Source organism: Macaca fascicularis, chromosome 20 (genome assembly GCF_037993035.2).
Source record: "Macaca fascicularis isolate 582-1 chromosome 20, T2T-MFA8v1.1".
Classification (NCBI taxonomy): Eukaryota; Metazoa; Chordata; class Mammalia; order Primates; family Cercopithecidae; genus Macaca; species Macaca fascicularis.
In genome coordinates this window covers 81241651-81263374 of record NC_088394.1, presented here as the reverse complement: position 1 = coordinate 81263374, position 21724 = coordinate 81241651, and the positions used below count along the sequence as shown (strand labels likewise).

General features: G+C 54.4%; 1 protein-coding gene across 5 annotated transcripts in view; it reads right to left on the bottom strand.

The window, feature by feature from the left end:
- GSE1 (Gse1 coiled-coil protein) overlaps window positions 1-21724 on the bottom strand; it is a 511516-nt gene that overhangs the window by 313544 nt on the left and 176248 nt on the right. For all 5 annotated transcript variants that reach the window (XM_005592690.5, XM_015442743.4, XM_015442742.4 and 2 more), the window contains exon 2: window positions 647-827. In XM_005592690.5, coding sequence (XP_005592747.3) covers window positions 647-827 — 181 coding nt within the window. The remainder of the gene's footprint in view (window positions 1-646; window positions 828-21724) is intronic.

The following is a 21724-nucleotide window of genomic DNA, read 5'->3' as shown; positions in this document are numbered from 1 at the left end:
GGCCCAGGCCCCAAGGCCCAGCAGCCAAAGCCTCAGGGTTCCACACACGGCAATTAACCAAGGAGGGCACAGCCTCGCCTTGCCTCAGGGAAGCACCGTGCAGAAGCCCTCAGGAGATGTCTAAGGACGCCTTGGGGTGGGGGTGTTGTCCACAGCGCGTCTGTGGCTAGAGGGAGTGGGAGAGGGAGGTGCCATCGTCCCGCACACAGCGGCCTGGCTCCTTGTGGCCCAGCCTGAGAGATCCACACACGTGCGCCCGGGACACAGCACGTTGACATCCGCAAAAACCCAGAAACGACCCCCTCTGGACTCAAGAATATCCGTTACATCTTGTTTTTAAATGAAGGAATGAATGAAGACAGGAGAGTGCAGAGGTAAATAGATAAACAAAGGCAGCCCTCAAGCATAGCAGGAGAGGGTATCGAGAACCAGGGATGTTGATGAAACCACGATTTGGGAGCCCTAAGGAGCACGGAAGAGAAAATCCAGACTCCAGTAAGGGAGACCCCGCACCCGGTCTCTCCCCTAGGATGTTGAGGACACGAGGCGGAACTGTCTCTGAACTCAGGTCTTGGAGTCCCCATCCCTCCTGGGACAACCGCATCCCAGCCCAGTAACCAGAGATACAAAAAGAGCTGGCATCTACCTGCACCGGCGAGGTCTGGTCCGTCCTCCTCCCGGCTGCTCTGCAGACACTGTACTGGCCTCAGCTCCTGGGCCATCCTGGGGCCTCTGGGCAGGGTCTCCATGGGGGCGCCTGGCCGGGTCTCGGACTCCCGGGTGGGAGGGTGGGTGGCTGTAGATGCTTCCAGAGATCCACAAACAGCCTGAAAGGAAAAGAGATGGACATGGTGAGCCTGGGCCACGCCTGCAGGGGATGACACATGAATGGACTCTCCGGCTGTAGGTGCCATTCCTCCCTAACAATGGCCTGGCCTTGGCATCAGGGACTCAGACTGGCTGGCTCGGGGCAACGGCAGAGCAGGTCCTCAGTAAGGCTGGTGCCAGTGTCTTCCCCGCCCAGCAAGCCCGGCCTAGGTGACACCAGGCTGGACCCCTGCTGCCGGGGTTCCATACAGTCCCATCTGCTTGGTCATCCAAAACTGGAGCTTCTGGAGCCCTTGTGGCAGCTGGCCAGCACTGCAGGGAGCCCAGAAGCATCTAAGAGGCAGCCTGAGGCTGATCCCAAAGGTCCAGCCTTGTCCTGTCCCCTAGTGGTGGTGGGGACAAGGTTTATTCTGTGGTCCTTGCCCAGAGACCCCCTGGGGCCTGGCACTTGGCTCAGAGACCTGGGCAGACCATCTCAGCCGCATCCTGCAAATCAGGAAAAGGCCCTCATCCGACTCCCCGCCGAGGATGCTCTTCCAGATTGGGCCGCTGGGCACCTGGTACGATCCTGAGCTGTTATTACCAGCAGAGGAGCAGCAGACAGGACCCTCACCTCTCTGAGCAACGGGAGTGCCTCGATTACAACATGACAACCTGGATACAGGGCCAGGCACGGTGGCTCCCGCCTGTAATCCCAGCACTTTGGGAGGCTGAGGCAGGAGGATGACTTGAACCTAAGAGCTCCAGAGCAGCCTGGGCAACATCGGGAAACCCCATCTTTACAAAAACAAACAAATACATTTTAAAAATGGACACAGGAAGGCTGTGATTGTGATGTCTTGAGTTCTTGCAGGAGGACAGGTGGGGTGGCACCTGCTCTGGTGCACGTCCTGGTGACCAGCTGTACGCCACAAGCTGGCCGGAGTCTCACCTGTGGCTTTACTAACACAGATATTTCTTCTAGGTCCCTGCGTCAAGGGGAGTCAAAGGGAGCACAGAAGTGGTGCGACCCCCCCTGGGAGCAGGCAACACTGGCCGCTGACCATTCACGGCTGTGTCCCTCCCCAGGTGCTGCCCCCTGACAAGGGAGCCCACCCGAGCGAGGACCAGGACTGCAAGGGTGCGGCCCTGGGCCTCAGGGCACTTTTGCAGGAATTCTCCACCCTGCTGTGTGCACCTGGGCTCACTGGTCCCAAGGGGAGCAAGAACTACCATGCTGACGACGATGATGGGGATGCTGACGGTGATGACGCCAACTGCCCGTTACTAAGGGCCTACCTGTCCCGAGCTCTGCATGGAACTTGGAATAACTACCAGTTATAACTATAAGGATGAACACGGTTAATCTCCATCCACACTGCAGGGGGTCATCCCATTTCCACAGCCCTCACTTTTTTGTAATCTTTATTTTTTATTTTATTTTTAACTTTTTGAGATGGAGTCTCGCTCTATCACCCAGGCTGGAGTACAATAGTGTGATCTCAGCTCACTGCAACCTCCACCTTCTGTGTTCAAGCGATTCCCCTGCCTCAGCCTCCAGAGTAGCTGGGATGACAGGTGTCTGCCACCACGCCCGGCTAACTGTTTTTTTTAGTAGAGATGGGGTTTCACTATGTTGGCCAGACTGGTTTCAAACTCCTGACCTCAAGTGATCCGCCCACCTCTGCCTCCCAGAGTACTGGGATTACAGGCGTGAGCCACCACGTCCGGCCACTTTTCTATAATCTTTAAAATTGTCATAAAATATACCAGGCCGGGCGCGGTGGCTCAAGCCTGTAATCCCAGCACTTTGGGAGGCCAAGACGGGCGGATCACAAGGTCAGGAGATCGAGACCAGACTGGCTAACACAGTGAAACCCCGTTTCTACTAAAAAATGTAAAAACACTAGCCGGGCGAGGTGGCGGGCGCCTGTAGTTCCAGCTACTCGGGAGGCTGATGCAGGGGAATGGCGTAAACCTGGGAGGCGGAGCTTGCAGTGAGCTGAGATCCAGCCACTGCACTCCAGCCTGGGCGACAGAGCGAGACTCCGTGTCAAAAAAAAAAAAAAAATACCAAACACAAAATTTACCATTCTGACCATTTCCAAGTGTGCACTGAGTACATTCCCAATGTTGTGCTACCATTACCACCATTCATTTCTAGAACTTTCTCATCATCTCACACAGGAACTCTGTCCCCATTAAAAGGCTCCCTGCTCCCTGCCCTCAGCCCTGGCTGTTGGCATCTGCTCTCTGTCTTGGTGACGGGCTGCTCTAGTTGGCCCATCCCCTTTCCAGGAAGGGTTGGTAGGAGCCTGGGGTCACAGGCAGGGTCAGTCCAGGCCAGGGGCTTCAGAGGCCTGGGTGTGGGAGGCTGAGGGCCTGCCGTCTGGTGAGGTGGTGAGCTAAGCCCCCCCAGCTTGAACAACGAACTGCGCTACCAGGCCCCTGTCGTGGGGGTTGGTGACCCTCCACTTCTCAATCATGAGCTCCAGGGACAGGAGGGTTGTGGAAAAGCAACTTTCTGTTTATCTGTTTTTTTTTTTTCTTTTAGGGATTAGTGCTATAAAACCCAAGTGCCTAAGTGAGACGGATGGTTTGGAATTCCTCGGGCAAGCGCAGGCTCCACCGGCTCTGCATGCGAAGGACATATAAATTTACCATTTGTTTCCGGGAATGCTTTAATTTATGGGATCCATATGGTGACACTGGCCAGACCACAGCCCCCACAAATCCCACAGGCGTGCCGGCGGCTTAGGCTGGAGCCAGGAGGCGGCACCTCGGACCAACACACTTTATTCATTCATCCACTCACGGCCCAGGGTAACCCCATCAGGACGGCAGGTAGCCTGGGGCCTATACCAACGTGGTTTCCACCCTGGGGACTGAGCCACTCCCGCAGCCTTGCCCCGAGTCGTCTCGGGCAATGCTGTAGGTGATGCTAAAGAGAGGAAGGCTTGGAGCTGCTGTGTCCATGACGGGGCACGGACAGCAGCTCCAGCCAGCCCCAGAGGCTCCTGGTGCCAGGGAGGGCTTACGGGGCAGCACCGGTCATGCTGGGCCGCATCTGTGTTCAAGCCCCCAGGGGATGGGCTGGAGGGGTGCAGGGGAGGGCTGTGCCATGCCCCAGTCTCGACCCCTGCCCACCTCCTGGTCCCTCCTGGAGCTGGGGGCCAGGCTTCTGCTAGAGGGAGAAACTGAGAGGCCCCTCCTGGGGTGGAGATGGCTCCCAGAAGCGGGACTGTGAGTGTAAGGAAAGAAGTCAGCAAACACAGCTGTGGTGAGGCTCACCGTCCGCTTAGCTCAGCACTGGAACAAAAGAGAAAACAACCCTTTTTACTGAGCACCTACTATGTGCCAGGCACTGATCTAGGGCTTTATACTGATTAGCATAGTTAATCCTTCCAATAAGGCATGGAGGCAGGAAGAGATGAACTGAGCGGTCTGAGCTCCCACAGTAACTGGAGGTATATGGAGTTGACCTGAAGCAGTTGTCTGTAACCTCAAACAGCTTACAAAACAACTGAAATACAGCTTTTCAGTAGAGAACAGAATATGGCAAGAGGGAACACCACTGGGGGAGATGGGAGCACAGATGACAAGTACTACAGGAGTTTGAGGATGGGAGGGGTCAGCAAGGGTTGGGGAAATCCACACGGGCTTCCTGGAGCAGCTGGAATGTGAAGTGGGCCTTCAAGAGGAGTAGGATTTGAAAGGGAGTAGGAACAGGAGGGACAGCATTCCAGGTGTGGGAGGCACCTGCACAAGGCGCCAGAGGCAGGAACACACATGAGATTGTTCAGACACGGAGCCAACTGGGCAGCGGGCTTCCTGCAAAGGCAGCTTGGACGGGCTCCTGCTCTGCCTTAAGGGGCTCGCAGTCTGGGACAGGAGTTGGAACACACGTCCCCGCAGGGGCCAGGAGGGGAAACTCCGCAAGGGCACCGAGTGGAGAAGACTGCAAGGAGACAGCCACAGCCCTTCCCAGGGTCAGCAGGTATCGCCTTGATGGAATTGAGTCCCACTTTCACAGATCTTCTGATTTTTCAAGAAGAATCTGGGAATCCTCTTTTTAAAAATGTTTTTATTAAGAGACAGGGTCTTGCTGTGTTGCCCAGGCTGGCCTTGAATTCCTGGACTCAAGTGATCCTCCTACCTCAGCTTCCCAGGTAGTTGGGGCTACAGATGGATGCTACCACTTCTGGCTTTGGGAATCCATTTTTTTTTTTTTTTTTGAGACGGAGTCTCGCTCTGTCGCCCAGGCTGGAGTGCAGTGGCCGGATCTTGGCTCACTGCAAGCTCCGCCTCCCGGGTTCACGCCATTCTCCTGCCTCAGCCTCCCGAGTAGCTGGGACTACAGGCGCCCGCCACCTCGCCCGGCTAGTTTTTTGTATTTTTTAGTAGAGATGGGGTTTCACCGTGTTAGCCAGGATGGTCTCGATCTCCTGACCTCGTGATCCACCCGCCTCGGCCTCCCAAAGTGCTGGGATTACAGGCTTGAGCCACCACGCCCGGCCTGGGAATCCATTTTTTAAAGTTGAACTCTCCTGATGATGAAGTGTCAGCAACTAATCCCCGAAATGTGAAAACACTGTGCAAACCCTCATACACTTTTGATGAGAATGCAAAATGATGCAGTTGCTTCACAAAACAGCCGGCAGTCCATCAAATGGTCTAACATAGGGTTACCTTGCAACCCAGCAACTCCACTCCTAGACATACAGCCAAGAGAACTGAAAACATCCAGCCATCCGCACACAAACTTGTACAGGAAGGTGCGTAGCAGCCCTCAGTCCCACAGACAAATGAATACTGACTGCCAACAACCCAAGTGAGTGTGGAGGTGGGTTCTTCCCCGGTCAAGCCCCCGAGTGAGACTGCGTCCTGGCCAACAAACCAAGTGAATGTGGAGGCGGGTTCCTCTATGGTTGAGCCTCCATGTAAGACTGTGTCCTAGCCAACACCTTGATCTGCAGCCCAGTGAGAGACCCAGAGCAGAGGGCCCAGTTGAACTGTGTGATAATAAACATGTGTTGTTGCAAGCTGCTAAACGTATAGTACTTTGTTACACAGCAATAGAGAGCTGATAACAGTTCTTAAAGTTCTAGAACAGCACCTGGCCTGGGTATCAGTGTTCCCTGGTACCACTGTCTGCTGAGCTGTGTGTGTCAGAAACAGAGGGAACCAGGTGCCAGTCCCTCCCCTGGCCTAGCTCTTCCCACCACTGTGACTCTTGCTGGGAGTGAAAGGATTTTACCCCCTTTCTTTGTCAGCAGCTGGCCTGGCTCCCAGGGGAGCCTGGTCAATATTAATGGACCGGCAAGGCTGCAAGCACACAGGGTTTTGTGAATATGGATTATCTCATGCTCAGCACCATCTTGAAGGTGGAGGCAAAGGTTCTCAGCCAGGTAATCAAACAGAGGCAAAGGGGCCCCCTTCCTTATCCTTCTAAGGCCACATTTACGACAGTCCCTGAAAAAGCAGGCCCTGAAACCTGCATATGTGCTGTGCCTTATCTACCAGAGCCAGGAATTCCAAGCCCACAGTGGGTCTGGATTTAAAGTACTGTTGTGCCTGGCCCTGCGATGTCATCATCCCCCACTCCTGGGGGGCCCTGGAGAACATGGCATCTCAGAGCAGTCCAAGGGGCCCAGGCAGATCGGGCCTCGGACGACTGGCCAGGCTGGGAAAATGCCATTGTTTCCTGAATTTCCCTGGACAAGAGCCACCACCTTTAAAGCTTTAGTCAGTTAATGGGGAAGGGTGAAAGGGGGAAATTTAATAGGGTTCTTCCAAATAAATGGGGATTCACAGCCTACCGCTGAATAGCCTAATGAGATCCTGCATTGTTATGCTTTCTCCAGGGAGCTGGAGTGGTTTCTGGAGAAAGCCGACTCCTGGTAGACTCAGGGGAGGAGGGTGTGGGGGAAGACAGATGCCACATCCCTGCTCCAAAGAGGAAGACTGTGTGTGTGTGCATGCACACGCATGTGGTCAGTGCCAAGTTTTATTAATTTTATTAGTCCATGAGATCCCGAGGTCTGGGAGCCCCAGTCTATTTCAGGTTTTTTTGTTTGTTTTTGGTTTTGAGATGGAGTCTCACTCTGTTGCCCAGGCTGGAGTGCAGTGGTGTGATCTCAGCTCACTGCAACCTTTGCCTCCCGGGTTCGAGCAATTCTCCTGCCTAAGCCTCCCAAGTAGCTGGGACTACAGGTGACCACCACCACGCCCAGCTAATTTTTGTATTTTTACTAAAGACGGGCTTTCACCATGTTGGCCAGTCTGGTCTCGAACTCCTGACTTCAGGTGATCCGCCTGCCTCGGCCTCCCAAAGTGCTGGGATTATAGGCATGAGCCACTGTGTCCGGCCCCAGTCTATTTTTAAAAATGGTTTATTGATATATAAGTCACACACTATACAATTCACCCATTTAAAATGTACCATTTGATGGCTTTAATGTAGGTATAAGCTGTGTAACCATTACCACCATCCGTTTCAGAACATTTTCATCACCCCCAAAAGAAACCCCCATCCCCATGCACAGCCCCCCCTCAACCCCATCCTTCCAGGCCCTGCAATCGCTCATTTGCTCTGTCTCTGTGGACTGGCCTCTTCTAGACATTTCATACAAATATCATTTCTGGACATTTCATACAAATCCAATATGTGGCCTTTTGTGCTGCCTTCTTTTTAAAGTTAGCACCATGTCTTCAGGTTTGTCACGTTGTAGTGTGTAAACCAGTATTCTGAACAACAAAAGACATTCCAGTTTGAGGACCCGCGGCAGCCCAGGGGCTGCTGGACAGACACGTCAGAATTCCCTTCTCCAGGAGCCTCCTCGGCAGGAACTGGTTGGTTGTTCACGGAGCCAGTTCCCTCTCCCTCCTGGGCATCCAGCCAGATTCCATCTCCCGGCCTCCCCTGTAGAAGGGCACAGCTGGTGCCCCAGGTCCTGGCTACTCTCCCAGCTGGGAGATCTTAGTGAAGCGGCTTCACCTCTCCAGGCCTTGGTTTCCTTTTGAGTACGATGAGAGCGGCACTTTGGGAGGCCAAGGCAGGCAGATCACTCAAGCCCAGAAGTTCAAGACCAGCCTGGTCAACATGGCAAAACCCTGTCTCTACTAAAAATGCAATAATTAGCCGGGCACAGTAGTGGGCGCCTGTAATCCCGGCTACTCAGGAGGCTGAGGCAGGAGAATCACTTGAACCCAGGAGGCAGAGGTTGCAGGGGCAGAGATCATTGCACCACTGCGCTCCAGCCTGGGCGACAGAGCGAGACTCCGTCTCAAAGAAAAAATGATAGTGACAACACAGTACCCACCTCCAAGAGGAATGATGGAGGAAATTCAATGAACTCTTCTGCTGAGGCACTTGGACCATAGCAGGTTCCCAACAAACTAGCTGATCCTGTGAACTAAGGGCGGGAGCATCAGGAACAAGAATCGAAGCATCACGGCAACCCCATGGCCCCGAAAAGCTTGAAGGGGTGTGTGCTGGGGAACGCGCCTTGGCCTTGGGTGCAGATGGTGGGGGCGGGGCCTGTCCACTGACCCTTACACCCTGGCCTCTGGGCAGCTCCAGCTGGTAGGGCTCTCCTAGCTGCCGGCCTGGAGCTCCATGACAGTCTAGGGTCCCTGAAGTCACAGGGGCAGGATGCTCTGAACAGCTAAATTTCAGGAGAATGGGGCCCACCCACTTTTCCTGACCAGCCAGAATCATCTCTTCCTTCCAAGCAAGCTCCAGGTGCGCCCCAGGAAGCCGGGGCTGCTGATCTTGAGTAAAACACACGTAGGCCTGAGTCCAAGCTGCCACTCACCTGCTGGTGTGACTAGGAGAAACCAAGCGAGCCACAACTGCTCTGGCTCTCAGCTGATGTCTCCAGGAAGTGGGCTAGTAACACCTGCCTTACTCGTCCCAAGTACCTACTATGTGCCAGGTGCTGGTTGAGCACCGGCCATAGGCAGCCCATTTTATCATCCCAGCAACCCCACCTGAATTCTCGGAGGCACAGAAGTCAAGTCAGCTGCCCAACGTCACCCAGCCGGTCACAGTGGGAGCCAAGAATGTAGGCCAGCATGTGTCCTCTGTCAAGTACCTAGTCCCCGCCCAGTGTCCAGGGCACAGTAGGTGCTCAGTAAACACTGGCAAAGCCTGGTTCCACACCCCCATGCCTAGCAGCCGCACAGCAACCCAGGCCATGATCTGGGGCAAGTAGGTTCATGCTGCTGGTGAATGGCAGAGAAGGGAGGTTTGCTGACGGGCTGAGGCTGATTTATCTTGAGAGCAAAGCAGGGAAGATGAGACAAGGAACACAACCGCAGGAGGGGAAGAGACGCCAGCATCCTGACAGCACAAAAGAATGCAACGTCACCTCCTTTTCGCCCTGAGGAAAAATCAAGCACAGGCACGAAGCCAAGTGCAGGGGGAAAGGCGGTCCCTTCCCCAGGGCACTGGCAGGGTGTGTGCGTTGGCTAAGGAGGGCGGCGGGCACAGCCAGCCCAGGAGCACCTCCCCTTTAATAACTAAAGGGTTATTAAATGTGCACTGGCCAGAGGCTCCTGCCCCTGCTGGGGACGCTCAGGTTGCAGCACCAGTGCCGTCATCTGCCAGGGAGGGAGAGAAGGGAACACGGACAGGCCAGCCCTGCCACAGGAGTCCTCTTCTCCCGCTGTCCTGACCCGCTGTGGCCCCACACAAAGCCCACCTAGCAAGACTTTCTGCTCAACCTGCCCTGATGGGATTTCTTGTTCTGTGCTTCAAGCTAGTGTGTCAGAAGCCAAAAACAGTATTTTACGCCCCTTAATTCCCTGTAATAGCTCCATAATGGCAAGCAGAGGACTCCAAATACTGCAATAAAGGGAATGATAAGGCTTCGGGTCAGGGGGAGATTGGAGATGCCGAATGCCGAGTCCCTGATAAGCAGACAACTAAAGGGTTATTAAATGTGCGCTGGCGACCGGGTGTAATTGGAAAGTTATTAGATATGGAATACACACAGCACCCGGCAAATGAGTAATCAGGGACTAATTAAGCACACGCCACACGGCAGATCGCGCGGGAGAGGCTGGTGGCTGCCACATCTGTGACTGCAATTAGGACCGCTCCGGCTGCAGCGCTCCCGGCTGGGGTTGGGGAGCGGCGGGGTGGGTGGGGGTTGGCTGTCTCGGGCAGGGCGCCGCAGCTGGGGGGTCAGAATCAGACTCTCCCCGCTCTCTCGGGGGCTGGAGGGAGGGAGGCACCAGGCTCCTACAGCCTTGAGGACAACAGAAGCTCAATTAGACACATGGTCCAGGGCTCGAAAAAATAAAAAGGCGGTTCTGTCCCAGGCTTCAAGTTTGGCCAGGTGATGGCTGGCTGCAGCTGCCTGAGCCCTCTAGACATCCATGAAATACATGCACAAAAGCACGACCCAGAGCCAGGCAGGCCAGGCGAGAATGACCAACCCATTTTATAGATGAGAAAACTGAGGCTGAGTGGACAGAAAGTGGGCAGAGGTCGCCCAACTAGATCCTCTTCCAGCAGGCACAGAGCACCTTGCCTTGGGTGTCTGGGTTAGGGAAAGGAGCCTGCATTTCCTGGAGGGGCAGTGACCAAGATCAAGTGGAGAAAGAGAGGCTAGATGCAGCTGGGTGACCAAGAAAAGAGCTGGGACCTGAGCAGGAGCGAAGGTAATCTAGGGAATGCCTCTCTGTGTCATGTCCCTGGCCTCAGCTTCCTCCTCCATAAAGGTGGAGCTGAGTCCCACCCATAGTTCTAAACTGGATGGGTTGATGGACAGATGAATGGACAGATGGATAGGCAGTGGATAGTTGGATGGATGGATGGATGGATGGATGAAGAGTGGATGGATGGATAGATGGACAGGTGGATGGATGATGGACGGGTAGACAGATGATGGACAGATAGATGAATAGTGGATGGGTGGATGGATGATGGGTGGATGGTGGACAGGTAGGTAGCCTGGCCAAACTTGAAGCCTGGGACAGGCCTTTTTATTTTTTCAAGCCCTGGACCATGCGTCCTGGACCATGAGGCAGCTGTGCATTCCAGCTTAGCACAAGAAGTCCATGAGTGCATTTGCTACATAAAGAGTAGAAGAAAGAAGGGGACCCAACCCTGCCTGCCGCAAAGAAAAGCTTGTCATTGGAAGATAAGAAAGTCCCTGGTTCAAGGCCTCAAGGGCTGCCAGGGTTGAAGAATCTGGGTTCAGTTGACACTGGGGCTTGTCTGTCCCTGACCAGGTGGAACGGAGGGTCCCAGAGCGGAAGCTTGCAGCAAAGATGGCTTTTGCAATGCCTGCAGCCACGATGTCCACAGCAGCTACTGAGGGCCAGGCCTGAGCTTGTCCCTGCAGGTGTTGACCCATTTAAGCCTTAATCAACCCAGTGAGGCAGGAACTCTGTGTTCCATTATACAGATGAGGTCACTGGGGACAGAAAGGTTGGCACACTTGCTGTGTCTGATCCCATTGTGGGATGGGCGGGTGGGGCACGGGTCTTTCCAGGAGGGTCACTAGAAAGCAGGGATCCATGTTGATGGCACTGAGAGCCTCAGGACACACTTAGGCTCGGAGGCAGCTGATGGTCCCTCACAAGGCTGGCACAGGGCAGGAGGTCACTGCTTCCCGAGGCAAGAGCGCCTCCTCATGGCTATCAGGCAACAGGGTGCTTGGGTGCTGCTGGGGAATCCAGCCGGGCCAGGGTAAGTGGCCACCGCCCCAAGATGTGGAGGCCCTGAGACCTCGGCACCAGCCCAAGAACCTCCTCCTAGTGGCTGGCAGTGGGAGCTAGACTGAGCTCAGACCGGCTCGCCATTGACATCCTGTCTCTCCCAGGGACCCCCTCCCAGACCCAGTGGTAGCCCCCCACCCCCAGCCTGCTCATCTCCTGCCTCCAAGGGTGAGAGCCTCCTGCTGAGCCCTGGGTGTACAGCCCTGCCAGCCACAGCTCTCCAACACCAATGGGCAGCGGCCTTCCTGAAACACCACACTTATCCCGCCAACCCTTTACCAAAGTTCTGACCCTGTCACGTGACATCTAAGAGCCACGTTATTTGGTTCAGCTTAGCTCTGCATCCACATTTCTGTCACACCCTCATATCCACCCATCCAGCCAGCCACCCACCCATCATCCATCCATCCACCATCCACCCACCTGTCCAGAATCCACTCACCTGTCCACCATCCATCTACTCATCCACCATCCATCTACCTGTCCATCACCCATCCACCTGCCCATCATCCATCCATCCATCCACCATCCACCACTCATCCATCTACCTGTCCATCATCCACTCATCCACCATCCGCCCACTTGCCACCATCCACTCACCTGTCCACCATCCACCCACTCATCTACCATCCATCTACCTGTCAATCACCCATCCATCCACCACTCATCCATCTACCTGTCCATCACCCATCCACCCGCCCATCATCCATCCATCCATCCATCATCCATCCATCCATCATCCACCCACCTGCCCACCATCCATCCACCTGTCCATCATCCATCCATCCATCATCCACCCACCTGCCCACCATCTATCCACTCATCCATCATCCATCTACCTGTCCATCATCCATCCATCATCCATCCACCACTCATCTATCTACCTGTCCATCATCCATCCATCCATCATCCACCCACCTGCCCACCATCCACCTACTCATCCACCATCCATCTACCTGTCCATCATCCATCCGTCCATCATCCATCCACCACTCATTTACCTGTCTATCATCCATCATCCATCCACCCATCATCCACCCACCTGCCCACCATCCACCTACTCATCCACCATCCATCTACCTGTCCCTCACCCATCCACCCACCCATCATCCATCCATACATCGTCCATCCACTACTCATCCATTCATCCATCATCTATCCACCCATCTATCATCCATCCATCCATCATCCACCCACCTGCCCAACATCCATCCACTTGTCCTCCATCTATCTACCTGTCCATCATTCATCTACCCGCCCATCATCCCTCCATCCATCATCCATCCACCCATCCACTATTCATCCATCTGTCCATCTTCCATCCACCTGTCCATCGTCCATCATCCATCCATCCATCATCCACCCACCTGCCCCTCCATCTATCCATCCATCTACCCATCCATCGTTCATCCATCCACCCATTCATCCACTTGTCCATCTGTCCACTGCCTGTCCCTCTGTCCACACATCTATCCATCCACCCATCCACCTGTCCATTCATCGACTTGTCCATGTGTCCACTGTCTATCCATCTGTCCATCCAGGCATCTATCCATCCATCCACACATCCACTGTTCATCCACTCATCCACCTGTCCATTTGCTCATCATCCATCCATCCATTCATCCAGTAAACGTTTATTGAGTACCGACTCTGTGCTAGGCTCTGTGCCTGGGATGTAGCAGCAAGAAAAACAGCTAAAACTCCCTGCTGACATTCTGGCTGGGGAGACACACAGTATTTTAACATGATTATGAATAAACAAAGTGTTCATCTGTCCGTCAGCAGGAAGTGCCATAAAGACAAACAGCAGGAGAACAGGATGGAGAGAAGGGCAGGTGGGTGAAGAAAGTAATGGATGGGTGGGCAATGGTAGAGATATCATTTTCCATAGGATGGCCACACTGAGAAGAGCATATTTGTGAAAAGACCTGAAGGAAACGAGGACACCAGCCACGGAGATATCTGGGGAAGAGTGTTCCTGGAACAAGGAACCGCAAGCGCAATGGCCCAGAGGCAGCAGCACATTTGCAAACCTTTTCTTAAAGGGCCAGATGGTATTTTTGGCTTTGTGGGCTGAATGGTCTCTGTCAAAACCACTCAGCTTTGCCACTGCAGCTCCCAAGCAGCCTCAGACAATACCTAAATGAACATGTGTGGCTGTTTCAATAAAACTTTATTTATGGACACTAAAATTTGAATTTCATATAATTTTTATCTGTGGTGAAATACTGTTCTTCCTTTGGGTTTTGTTTTTGGCAACCATTTAAAAACATGAAAGCCTTTCTTAGCTCATGGGCCGTCCAAAAACAGGCAGCCAGCTGGACTTGGTCCGCAGGCCCCTGTTCTAGAAGCAGAGAGGAGGCCTGGGGTTTAGGAGGGGGTGGGAGGTGGGGCACTGTGCATGCCGACTCCTAAACACAAGGAAATTTCTTGTAGGCAAAGCCTGTCAGGGAGGGGGGCTTGTGGGAGGGGGTGGCTAAGCCTTGACAGAAGAGGCGAACCTGGGAGCCATGGTAAGGGCAGAGCAGGGCTGGCTATAGCAGCACCCACGAGGTCACCTACATCTGCCCGAAGGCGGCAGACGGCTCATTCCAAAGCACACATGGCACCAGCCAGCTTGTCTGCAGCACCGGCTCCTCCCCTCCCTTCCCTCTCCAGCCTGGGAAGCTGCATCCTGCTGGGGCTGAGGGCACAGACTCAGCCTTGCCTGCTTCAAAGTCCAGCACTACCTGATGAGTTGTGTGCCTGCTGGCAAGTGGCTCTACCTCTCTGGGCCTTGGCTACCCCATCTGTGAAATGGAAACAGTGACAGTGCCAGCCTCCTGGGGCAGCTGCAAGGGCCAATGAGTCTGTGCTGTGAAGCTCTGGGGCAGGGCCTGGCCGGGCAAGGGCACTGCCGGATAAACAGGGAGCAGGCCAGCGCTTCACACACGCTCCTGGTGCCCATCACATGTGCCCCACATGCCTGTCCTCTACACATTCGCCGCATCACAGCTTCTCAGGGGGCATCTCTCAGTCCCAAAACAAGGGCTTCTGTCATCCTGGGAGCTTCGGGCAGCCAGTCAAGGAGGCTCCCCGGGCAGGGTCCCGCTCGGCCCAGGGTTCCAGGCGAAAGCAATGCGCGGGCTGCTCACAAACCTTGCCAGCTGCCTAAGGTTCCCTCTCATCCCAAAATGCCCCCTGCCTTCCTCCCAGCAATGTTCTGTGCCACCTCCTCAGCCAGGGATCACACCCTTTCCCCTGGGCGCCGTCCCCAGCTCCCCTCCCCAAGCAGAGCTGGCTGCACCCCAGCCCATGTCCATTAGTGGCACATCCCAGTGCAAGAGATTTGGGTTACCGATCTGCACCCCCAGACCGTCAGCCCTGTGTGAACAGCACTCCCAGGCCCCGTCCCCAGCACAGCCGCTGGAGGAGACATATCTGAGTTATGCAAGGAGCCATGTTCCTGGGTGAATGGTGTTTCAGGCGCAGGGAATGGCCAGTGCGAAGGCCCTGAGACAGGAGTGTGCCTGGTTGCATTTGAGGAAAAGCAAGGAGCAGGTGGCAGGGGAGGAGCTAGGGAAGCAATGGGTCCCGTTTCGAAGGTCCCCACAGGTCCCTGGGAGGACTCTGGCTCTCATTCGCAGCGAGAGGGCAGCCTGCTGAATGTTCCGGGCTAAAGAAACATCATTTTCATTGTTGCCTTTTTAAAATTTCAACTTTTTTTGAGTCAGGATCTCACTTGTTGCCCAGGCTGGAGTGCCGTGCGATCATAGCTCACTGCAGCCTCAACCTCCTGGGCTCAAGCGATCCTCCCACCTCGGCCTCCTGAGCAGCTGGGTCTACAGGCACGCACCACCATGCCCTGCTAATTGTTTTATTTTTTGTAGAGATGGGGTCTGGCTATGTTGTCCAAGCTCATCTCAAACTCCTGGCTTAAAGTGATCTTCCTGCTTCAACCTCCCAAAATGCTAGGATTACAGGAGTGAGCCACTGGGCCCGGCAAACTCTTTAAGCTGAGATACTTGCAGATTCGCTTGCAGCTGTAAGCGGTAATGGAGCCATCCCCAACACCTTCACCCAGCCTCCAAACGCAACCCCTTGCTCCCTGTAGTACCTGCCGCAAGCAGGAAGTGATAACCACTAATCTGCTCTCCATTCTAGAACTCGGTCACCTCAAGCACGTTAAGGAAATGGAATCACATAGCGCTCGGTCCTCTGAGGCTGGCTTTCCCATTCAGTGCGGTCCTCTGGAGACGCACCCAGGTTGCCCTGTGCACCCATGGTTTGTTTCTTTTCATTGCTGAGTAGCATGCTGTGGTGCGGACGTGCCACGGTTTGTTGAACTGATTTCGGGTTTAACAGGATCAAGAAGCACCTTCCTCCCTGAGAGGCTGAGGGAGGCACATCCGGCAGCTCAGCTGCTCCCTCTGCGCCTCCGGGCCTTCTCCACAGCCGCTGCTCCCCACTCCCTGCTGTCTACCACCCCCTCCGATCTTCAGAACCTGTGCCTAGCTTTCTCTGCTGGCCCCCCTTTTCAGTGGCACCCCCTCTTCATGCACAAATTGCTTGGAGAGGGGTGCCATTTGTGCATGGAGAGGGGGTGCTGCTGAAACGGAGGAGCCAGCAGGGATGCTCCATTTGCTAGGCACCTGCGGAGCCCAGTGCTCCCCCCACCCTACCATCGCCTCCGCTGATGTCCCAGGCTGGGGAGGCCAGTGGCTAGGAGCAGCTAATCCATAGGGTGTGCTCCCTGTTTAGATGTGGCTCAGAGATGTTTAACAGCCTGCCAGACGTCAGACAGCCTGAAGATGACAGACTCTCGCCCTGGTGCGCCTTGAACCTCCCAGAGACAGACCCTTGTCACATGCGCTCCGAGGAGGAGGAATTCATCCAGCGGGTCTCCCAAAAGGATAGGAGAGTGGAGGCTGGTGGGGCCGCCGAGGCCCACGCCCTGGGGTCTCAGCTCGCGCGTGGGCCACCGCGGGTGAGCGTGACACAGGGACTGAAGGAGCAGAGCCACCTCAACCAGGGTAGTCAGTTTCTCCAGCGCCGACGGGGCATTCGCTAAAGTGATCACTAGGACTATTAATTTCTTCCCCAGCCCTTGCCAAGGGTATTAAGAGTGAAAAACGGCAGCTTAGCTCTAGGGAAATTCTTCAGGGTGACAAACATAAAAATAGCTCTAATTGAAGTTGATAGAAATTATAGCCTTTAAAAATACACTTCCGGATGCACGGGCTGCAATGTGAGTTAATGCCAGGGCAGGGTTTCTGTCACAGGATCGTGGAAACACAGTGACAGCCACAGCAAACAGCCTCAGGAGATGTCACTTCTGCTTGGTGGACCCTGAGGTGTCGGGGAGGTGGCAGTGACGGGCTGGAGGGCTGGCCACCCGGCCCTGCTGACACAATCCCACCTGCTCACCCACAGTTCCTGCAGAGGAACAGCAGGCAGCCCAGGAATAGACAGACCACCTGCCGGTCTCTATTCCACTGCCGAGAGAATAGGCCCAGGGACTGAGGTCACTGGCTCGTTAGCGGCAAGGCTAGGATCCAACTCCAGCCATCACCACAAGGCCTTGCTCCCTAAAGCCTGATGCCCATCTGAAACTCACACATTAAAAAACATAAATAACAGGCCAGGTGAAGTGGTTCACACCTGTAATCCCAGTGCTTTGGGAGGCCAGGGCAGGAGGATCACTTAGGGCCAGGAGTTTGAGACCAGCCTGGGCAACATAGCAACATCCTATCTCTACAAAAATTTTATTTATTTTTATTTAGAGACAGAGTTTTACTCTGTCACCCAGGCCGGAGTGCAGTGGTGTGATCTCTGCTCACTGCACCTCTGCCTCCCGGGTTCAAGCAATTCTCCTGCCTCAGCCTCCCATGTAGCTGGGATTACAGGCGCTTGCCACCAAGCCCAGCTAATTTTTGTATTTTTAGTAGAGACGGGTTTCACCATGTTGGCCAGGCTGGTCTCGAACTCCTGACCTCAAGAGATCCACCTGCCTCAGCCTCCCAAAGTGCTGGGATTACAGTCATGAGCCACTACGCCTGGCCTCTACAAAAATTTTTAAAATTAGCTGGGCATGGTGGCACATGCCTATGATCCCAGCTAATCAGGAGGCTGAGGCGGGAGGATCACTTGAGCCCAGGAGGTCAAGGCTGCAGTGAGCTGAGATCCACTGCACTCCAACCTGGAAGACAGAACAACACTCTGTTTACTTAAAAAAAAACAGTAAACAACAGAGTCCCTAGAGAGCTTAGAAAAATTCACATGTTCTTGCACACAGTGATGAATTGACTTCTAGCAGTCAGGAAGGTTTCAATTCAGTGGATGGAAGAATAATAAGTATAATGGCAATAAAATAATAATCAACACAGGTGCAGCATCTGCTCTCTGCTCTGCCCTGTTTTAAATACTTTCCACATATTTTAATTCACTTAATCCTTGCCAGAGCCGATGAGGTAGACACTGCCATTATCATCATCATTTTCCAGATGAGGAAACTTGTGCAGAGGCTCAGAGAGGTTGCATAACCTCCTAGATTGGGGGCCAGGGCAGAGCCGGGAGTGGAGCAGCACAGGGCTCCAGCCCACCCTCCCACCGTCCCCTCCCACCGTCCCACCCTCCCAGCTACCTGCAGAGTCTGTCAGCCTGACACATGGGAGAAAACCCTTGACCTGCTGACCTGCAGGAAGTGCCTCTGTTCATTCTTAAACCCAACCTAGGAACGCACCACGCACAGTGGTATCAGGAGCTGGTCCCGAACAGCTCACGTGAAGATGTTTTTTCTTTGTGTGTTTTTGGGACAGGGTCTTGCTCTGTCGCCCAGGCTGGAGTACAGTGGCGCAATCTTGGCTCACGGCAACCTTCTCCTCCCAGGTTCAAGAGATTCTCCTGCCTCAGCCTCCCGAGTGTTTGGGATTACAGGCGTGCACCACCACACCCAGCTAATTTTTTGTATTTTTAGTAGAGATGGGGTTTCACCATGTTGGCCAGGTTGGTTTTGAACTCCCCAACTCGAGTGATCCTCCTGCGTCGGCCTCCCAAAGTGCTGGGATTACAGGTGTGAGCCACCACACCCACCTTTGTTTGTTTTTGAGACAGGGTCTCCTTGGAGTGCAGTGATGCAATCACAGCTTACTGCAGCCTTGAACTTGTGGGCTCAAGTGATCCTCCTATCTCAGCCTCCCAGATAACTGGGACCACAGGCACACGCCACCATGGCAGGCTAATTTTTTTCTACCTTTTATATAGAGGGGGTCTCACTATGTTGCCCAGGCTGGTCTGAACTCCTGGGCTCAGCCTTGCGTGATGATTCTTAAATGACTTGCACCATGTGTTTCCACTCTGGATACACCTTTATCGACTGAGATTCAGAAATGCACCAAAAGCTCACTGTCTAAGCTCAAAGCTGTGCTGAGAGAGCTGGGGACCAGGGGACAGAAAACAAGCCTGTTAGTGAATTTTAAAGTATTTATCTGGCCCCTGCCCTGGGCCAAGCACCGTTCTTGGCACTGAGGACTTGGCAGTGATCAAGACAGCGAAAGATTCGGCTTCTGTGAAGCTGACATTTCAGGTTAAAGGAAGACAGGCGATGTAAATCCAATCCTTCTGGTTCCACAGGCAAACACGAAAGTCACCAAAAATGAAAATGCAGATGCCGTCTCCTGGCATCTTGAATTAGACAATTCAAGAGTCTAAGACTCTCACCAGCAAAGGATTAAGAGTCATTTTTTTAAAAAGAAGAAAAATGGAAAGATTAAAAAGAACCGCCTCCACCCCCACCCCACACCCGCTGCCTCTCTCTGCCCCCCTCCCCCTCTGCACATCCACAGAAAGAAATCTAATAATGGGAGAACATTGAGAAGACAGCAATTTTAGTGCCTTTTCACTGCCGCCTTCCCTGAAAAGATCTGAAGGGAATAATTGACTGAAGTGAGTCCCAGTTGGGGTGGAAAGGGGAAAAGGAAACATGGGAAATAAAAGGCAGAAGCTTCCAGAAAGGGTGCAGCACGCAGGCAGAGTCACGCCAGGGCCCCGTCAGTGCCACGGCCATTTGTCCGGAGAAATCACAGCCAGAGTGAGCACAGCCCTAGGTCCGGGCAAAGACAAATGCGCCCCTTCCACAGGAGGAAAATCACGCCCCAGCTGGAAATCCCGGGTCAGCCAGCTTGGCATCCACGCCCAGGCGGACTCTAGAACAGATCATTGGGAAAACCAATTTGCAATCACGTAAAATAGCCACGAGAATTGCTACGGGCCTGGCTACTGGCCTGGCTGGTGGGGAGGGAAATGGCACCAGACCCAGTGACCTCCCTCCCTTCCAGGTGACAGCAACGGTTCAGGGGAAGACAGCAGGGTTGGGGCCATCCAGCTGCTCATGACAGTCACAGCAGCGGGCGGTGGTAACATGCCCAGCTGCGACTCCACCCAAACACCCGCCGCAACGCCGAAACCAATGATGTTCACAGGATGAGATGCCCTGTGATTCTGCCTGCCACGTGCCAGGCCAAGCTCTGCAGACACCTGCTCATTCCATCCTCAGCAGTATCACGAGAGTAAGGCCGCTGGCAGCAGCACCTGTCCATCACAGCTTGCCCTCCTTCATGCACTGACTTGGTTACTGTGGGCTGTGTGGCCACGGGGAAGTGACTAAACCTCTCTGGGCCCCAGCTTCCTCATCTGTAAAATGGTCACAATGATAGTACCTACCTCACAGGGAAAAAAAAAGTGACTCAAGATAGGTGTATTTAGACCACTACCGGGCCTTTAGGAGCCACTGGATAAAACCTAGCTGATTGTATTTCCCTGACAGTAACCCCTTAATTATTTAATGTCATTTAAATTATTTAGCCACCACATGTGCCATGCAATGCTCAAGCACTCTGCAAATCTTACTTGCCTGATCCTCCAAACATGCCTATGACATAGGTTCTATCATTATACGCCCATTTGATGGAGGTGGAGACTGAGGCAGGGAGGGGTAAGTCAGCTGCCTCAGGTCACACAGAGCCAGCTCTGCACCCAGATGCCATCATCCCCAGCCTGCACTGTTAACCTCGGGGCACATCTACCACTCAGAATAGCCCGGAAGGTTAGGCACTCAGGGTGGCCCTATCGCAGGAAGGAGGTTCAGCCGCTGAATGCACCCAGAGGTGAGGGCAAGATACGGAAAAAGCCACATCTGGAGACGCTGAGGGGGAAGATCTGCCGATGCAGAGATGATAACGGAGGATGAAGCAGATGACAACGCCCAGGCAGCCTGCCCCACCCTGCCGTGGGCAGCCCAGGCTCAGGGCTCCAGGGAAGAATGGCCCAGGCGGTCAGCAAGCGGGAGCCCCCGATGCAGCCGGGGCCCCTTGTGCTCATCTGGGGCAGCAGGGAAACTGCACACGGATGATCTGTATCCATTCTCCAGATCTTTATTCACACCCTGGGTTTGCTTTCAGTCACTATGAAAAGCAGCAACAGCCACCAGCACCCAAGGAGGTGGAGGTGCGGAGCAGGACGAGCCGGGCCAGCACCCACAGGCCCAGCACAGGGAAGGCGCGGCCTCTGTTCACTCTCTTGATCCAGAGGAGAGGGAGGGCCCAGGGGTGTTCCCAGCACCCTCAAAGCTCGGAGATGGGAAGAATCTGAAAGGTCACCTGCTCCAGGGTCTCCAACTCCAGGCTGGGTCCTGCATGAGACCAATACGGAGGCTTCGGCCAGTGGTTTTCAAAAAGAAAATCAAATGGAATGAAAACATTGAATGTGCCGCATGCAGTGAAAACAGCAGAGGCTGATGCTTCCGTTTCAGACGCCGGGTGTGGCAGCATTGCCAGACCTGGACAATCAGGACTCCTGCCCCTGGGCCCTGTGCTGAGAGGAGCCCAGCCCTGGCCCACACCCAGGGGCCCCCGAAGGCAAAAAGATGTGCAGCCCAGGGCACTGGCCCCCAGCCCATCCCTGTGCCAGGTCCCCGGTTTCCCTGCTTGGAAGTCCTGAGCCTACGTGCAGGGCCTCCCCCAAGGCCTGTCCTCCTGAAGGGGCTGTCTGCCGGCGAGCCCTCCCCTAGACCCAAAGGGTAGCATGAGCTTTGAGGAGCGGGCTGGGGTGCCCACAGGCGTGGCCTGGTGTGATGCGGGACACAGTGATGGGTGAGAAGAGACGGCAACAGCAGTAGTTTCTGTCTGCACTCTGTCGCCAGCCCCTC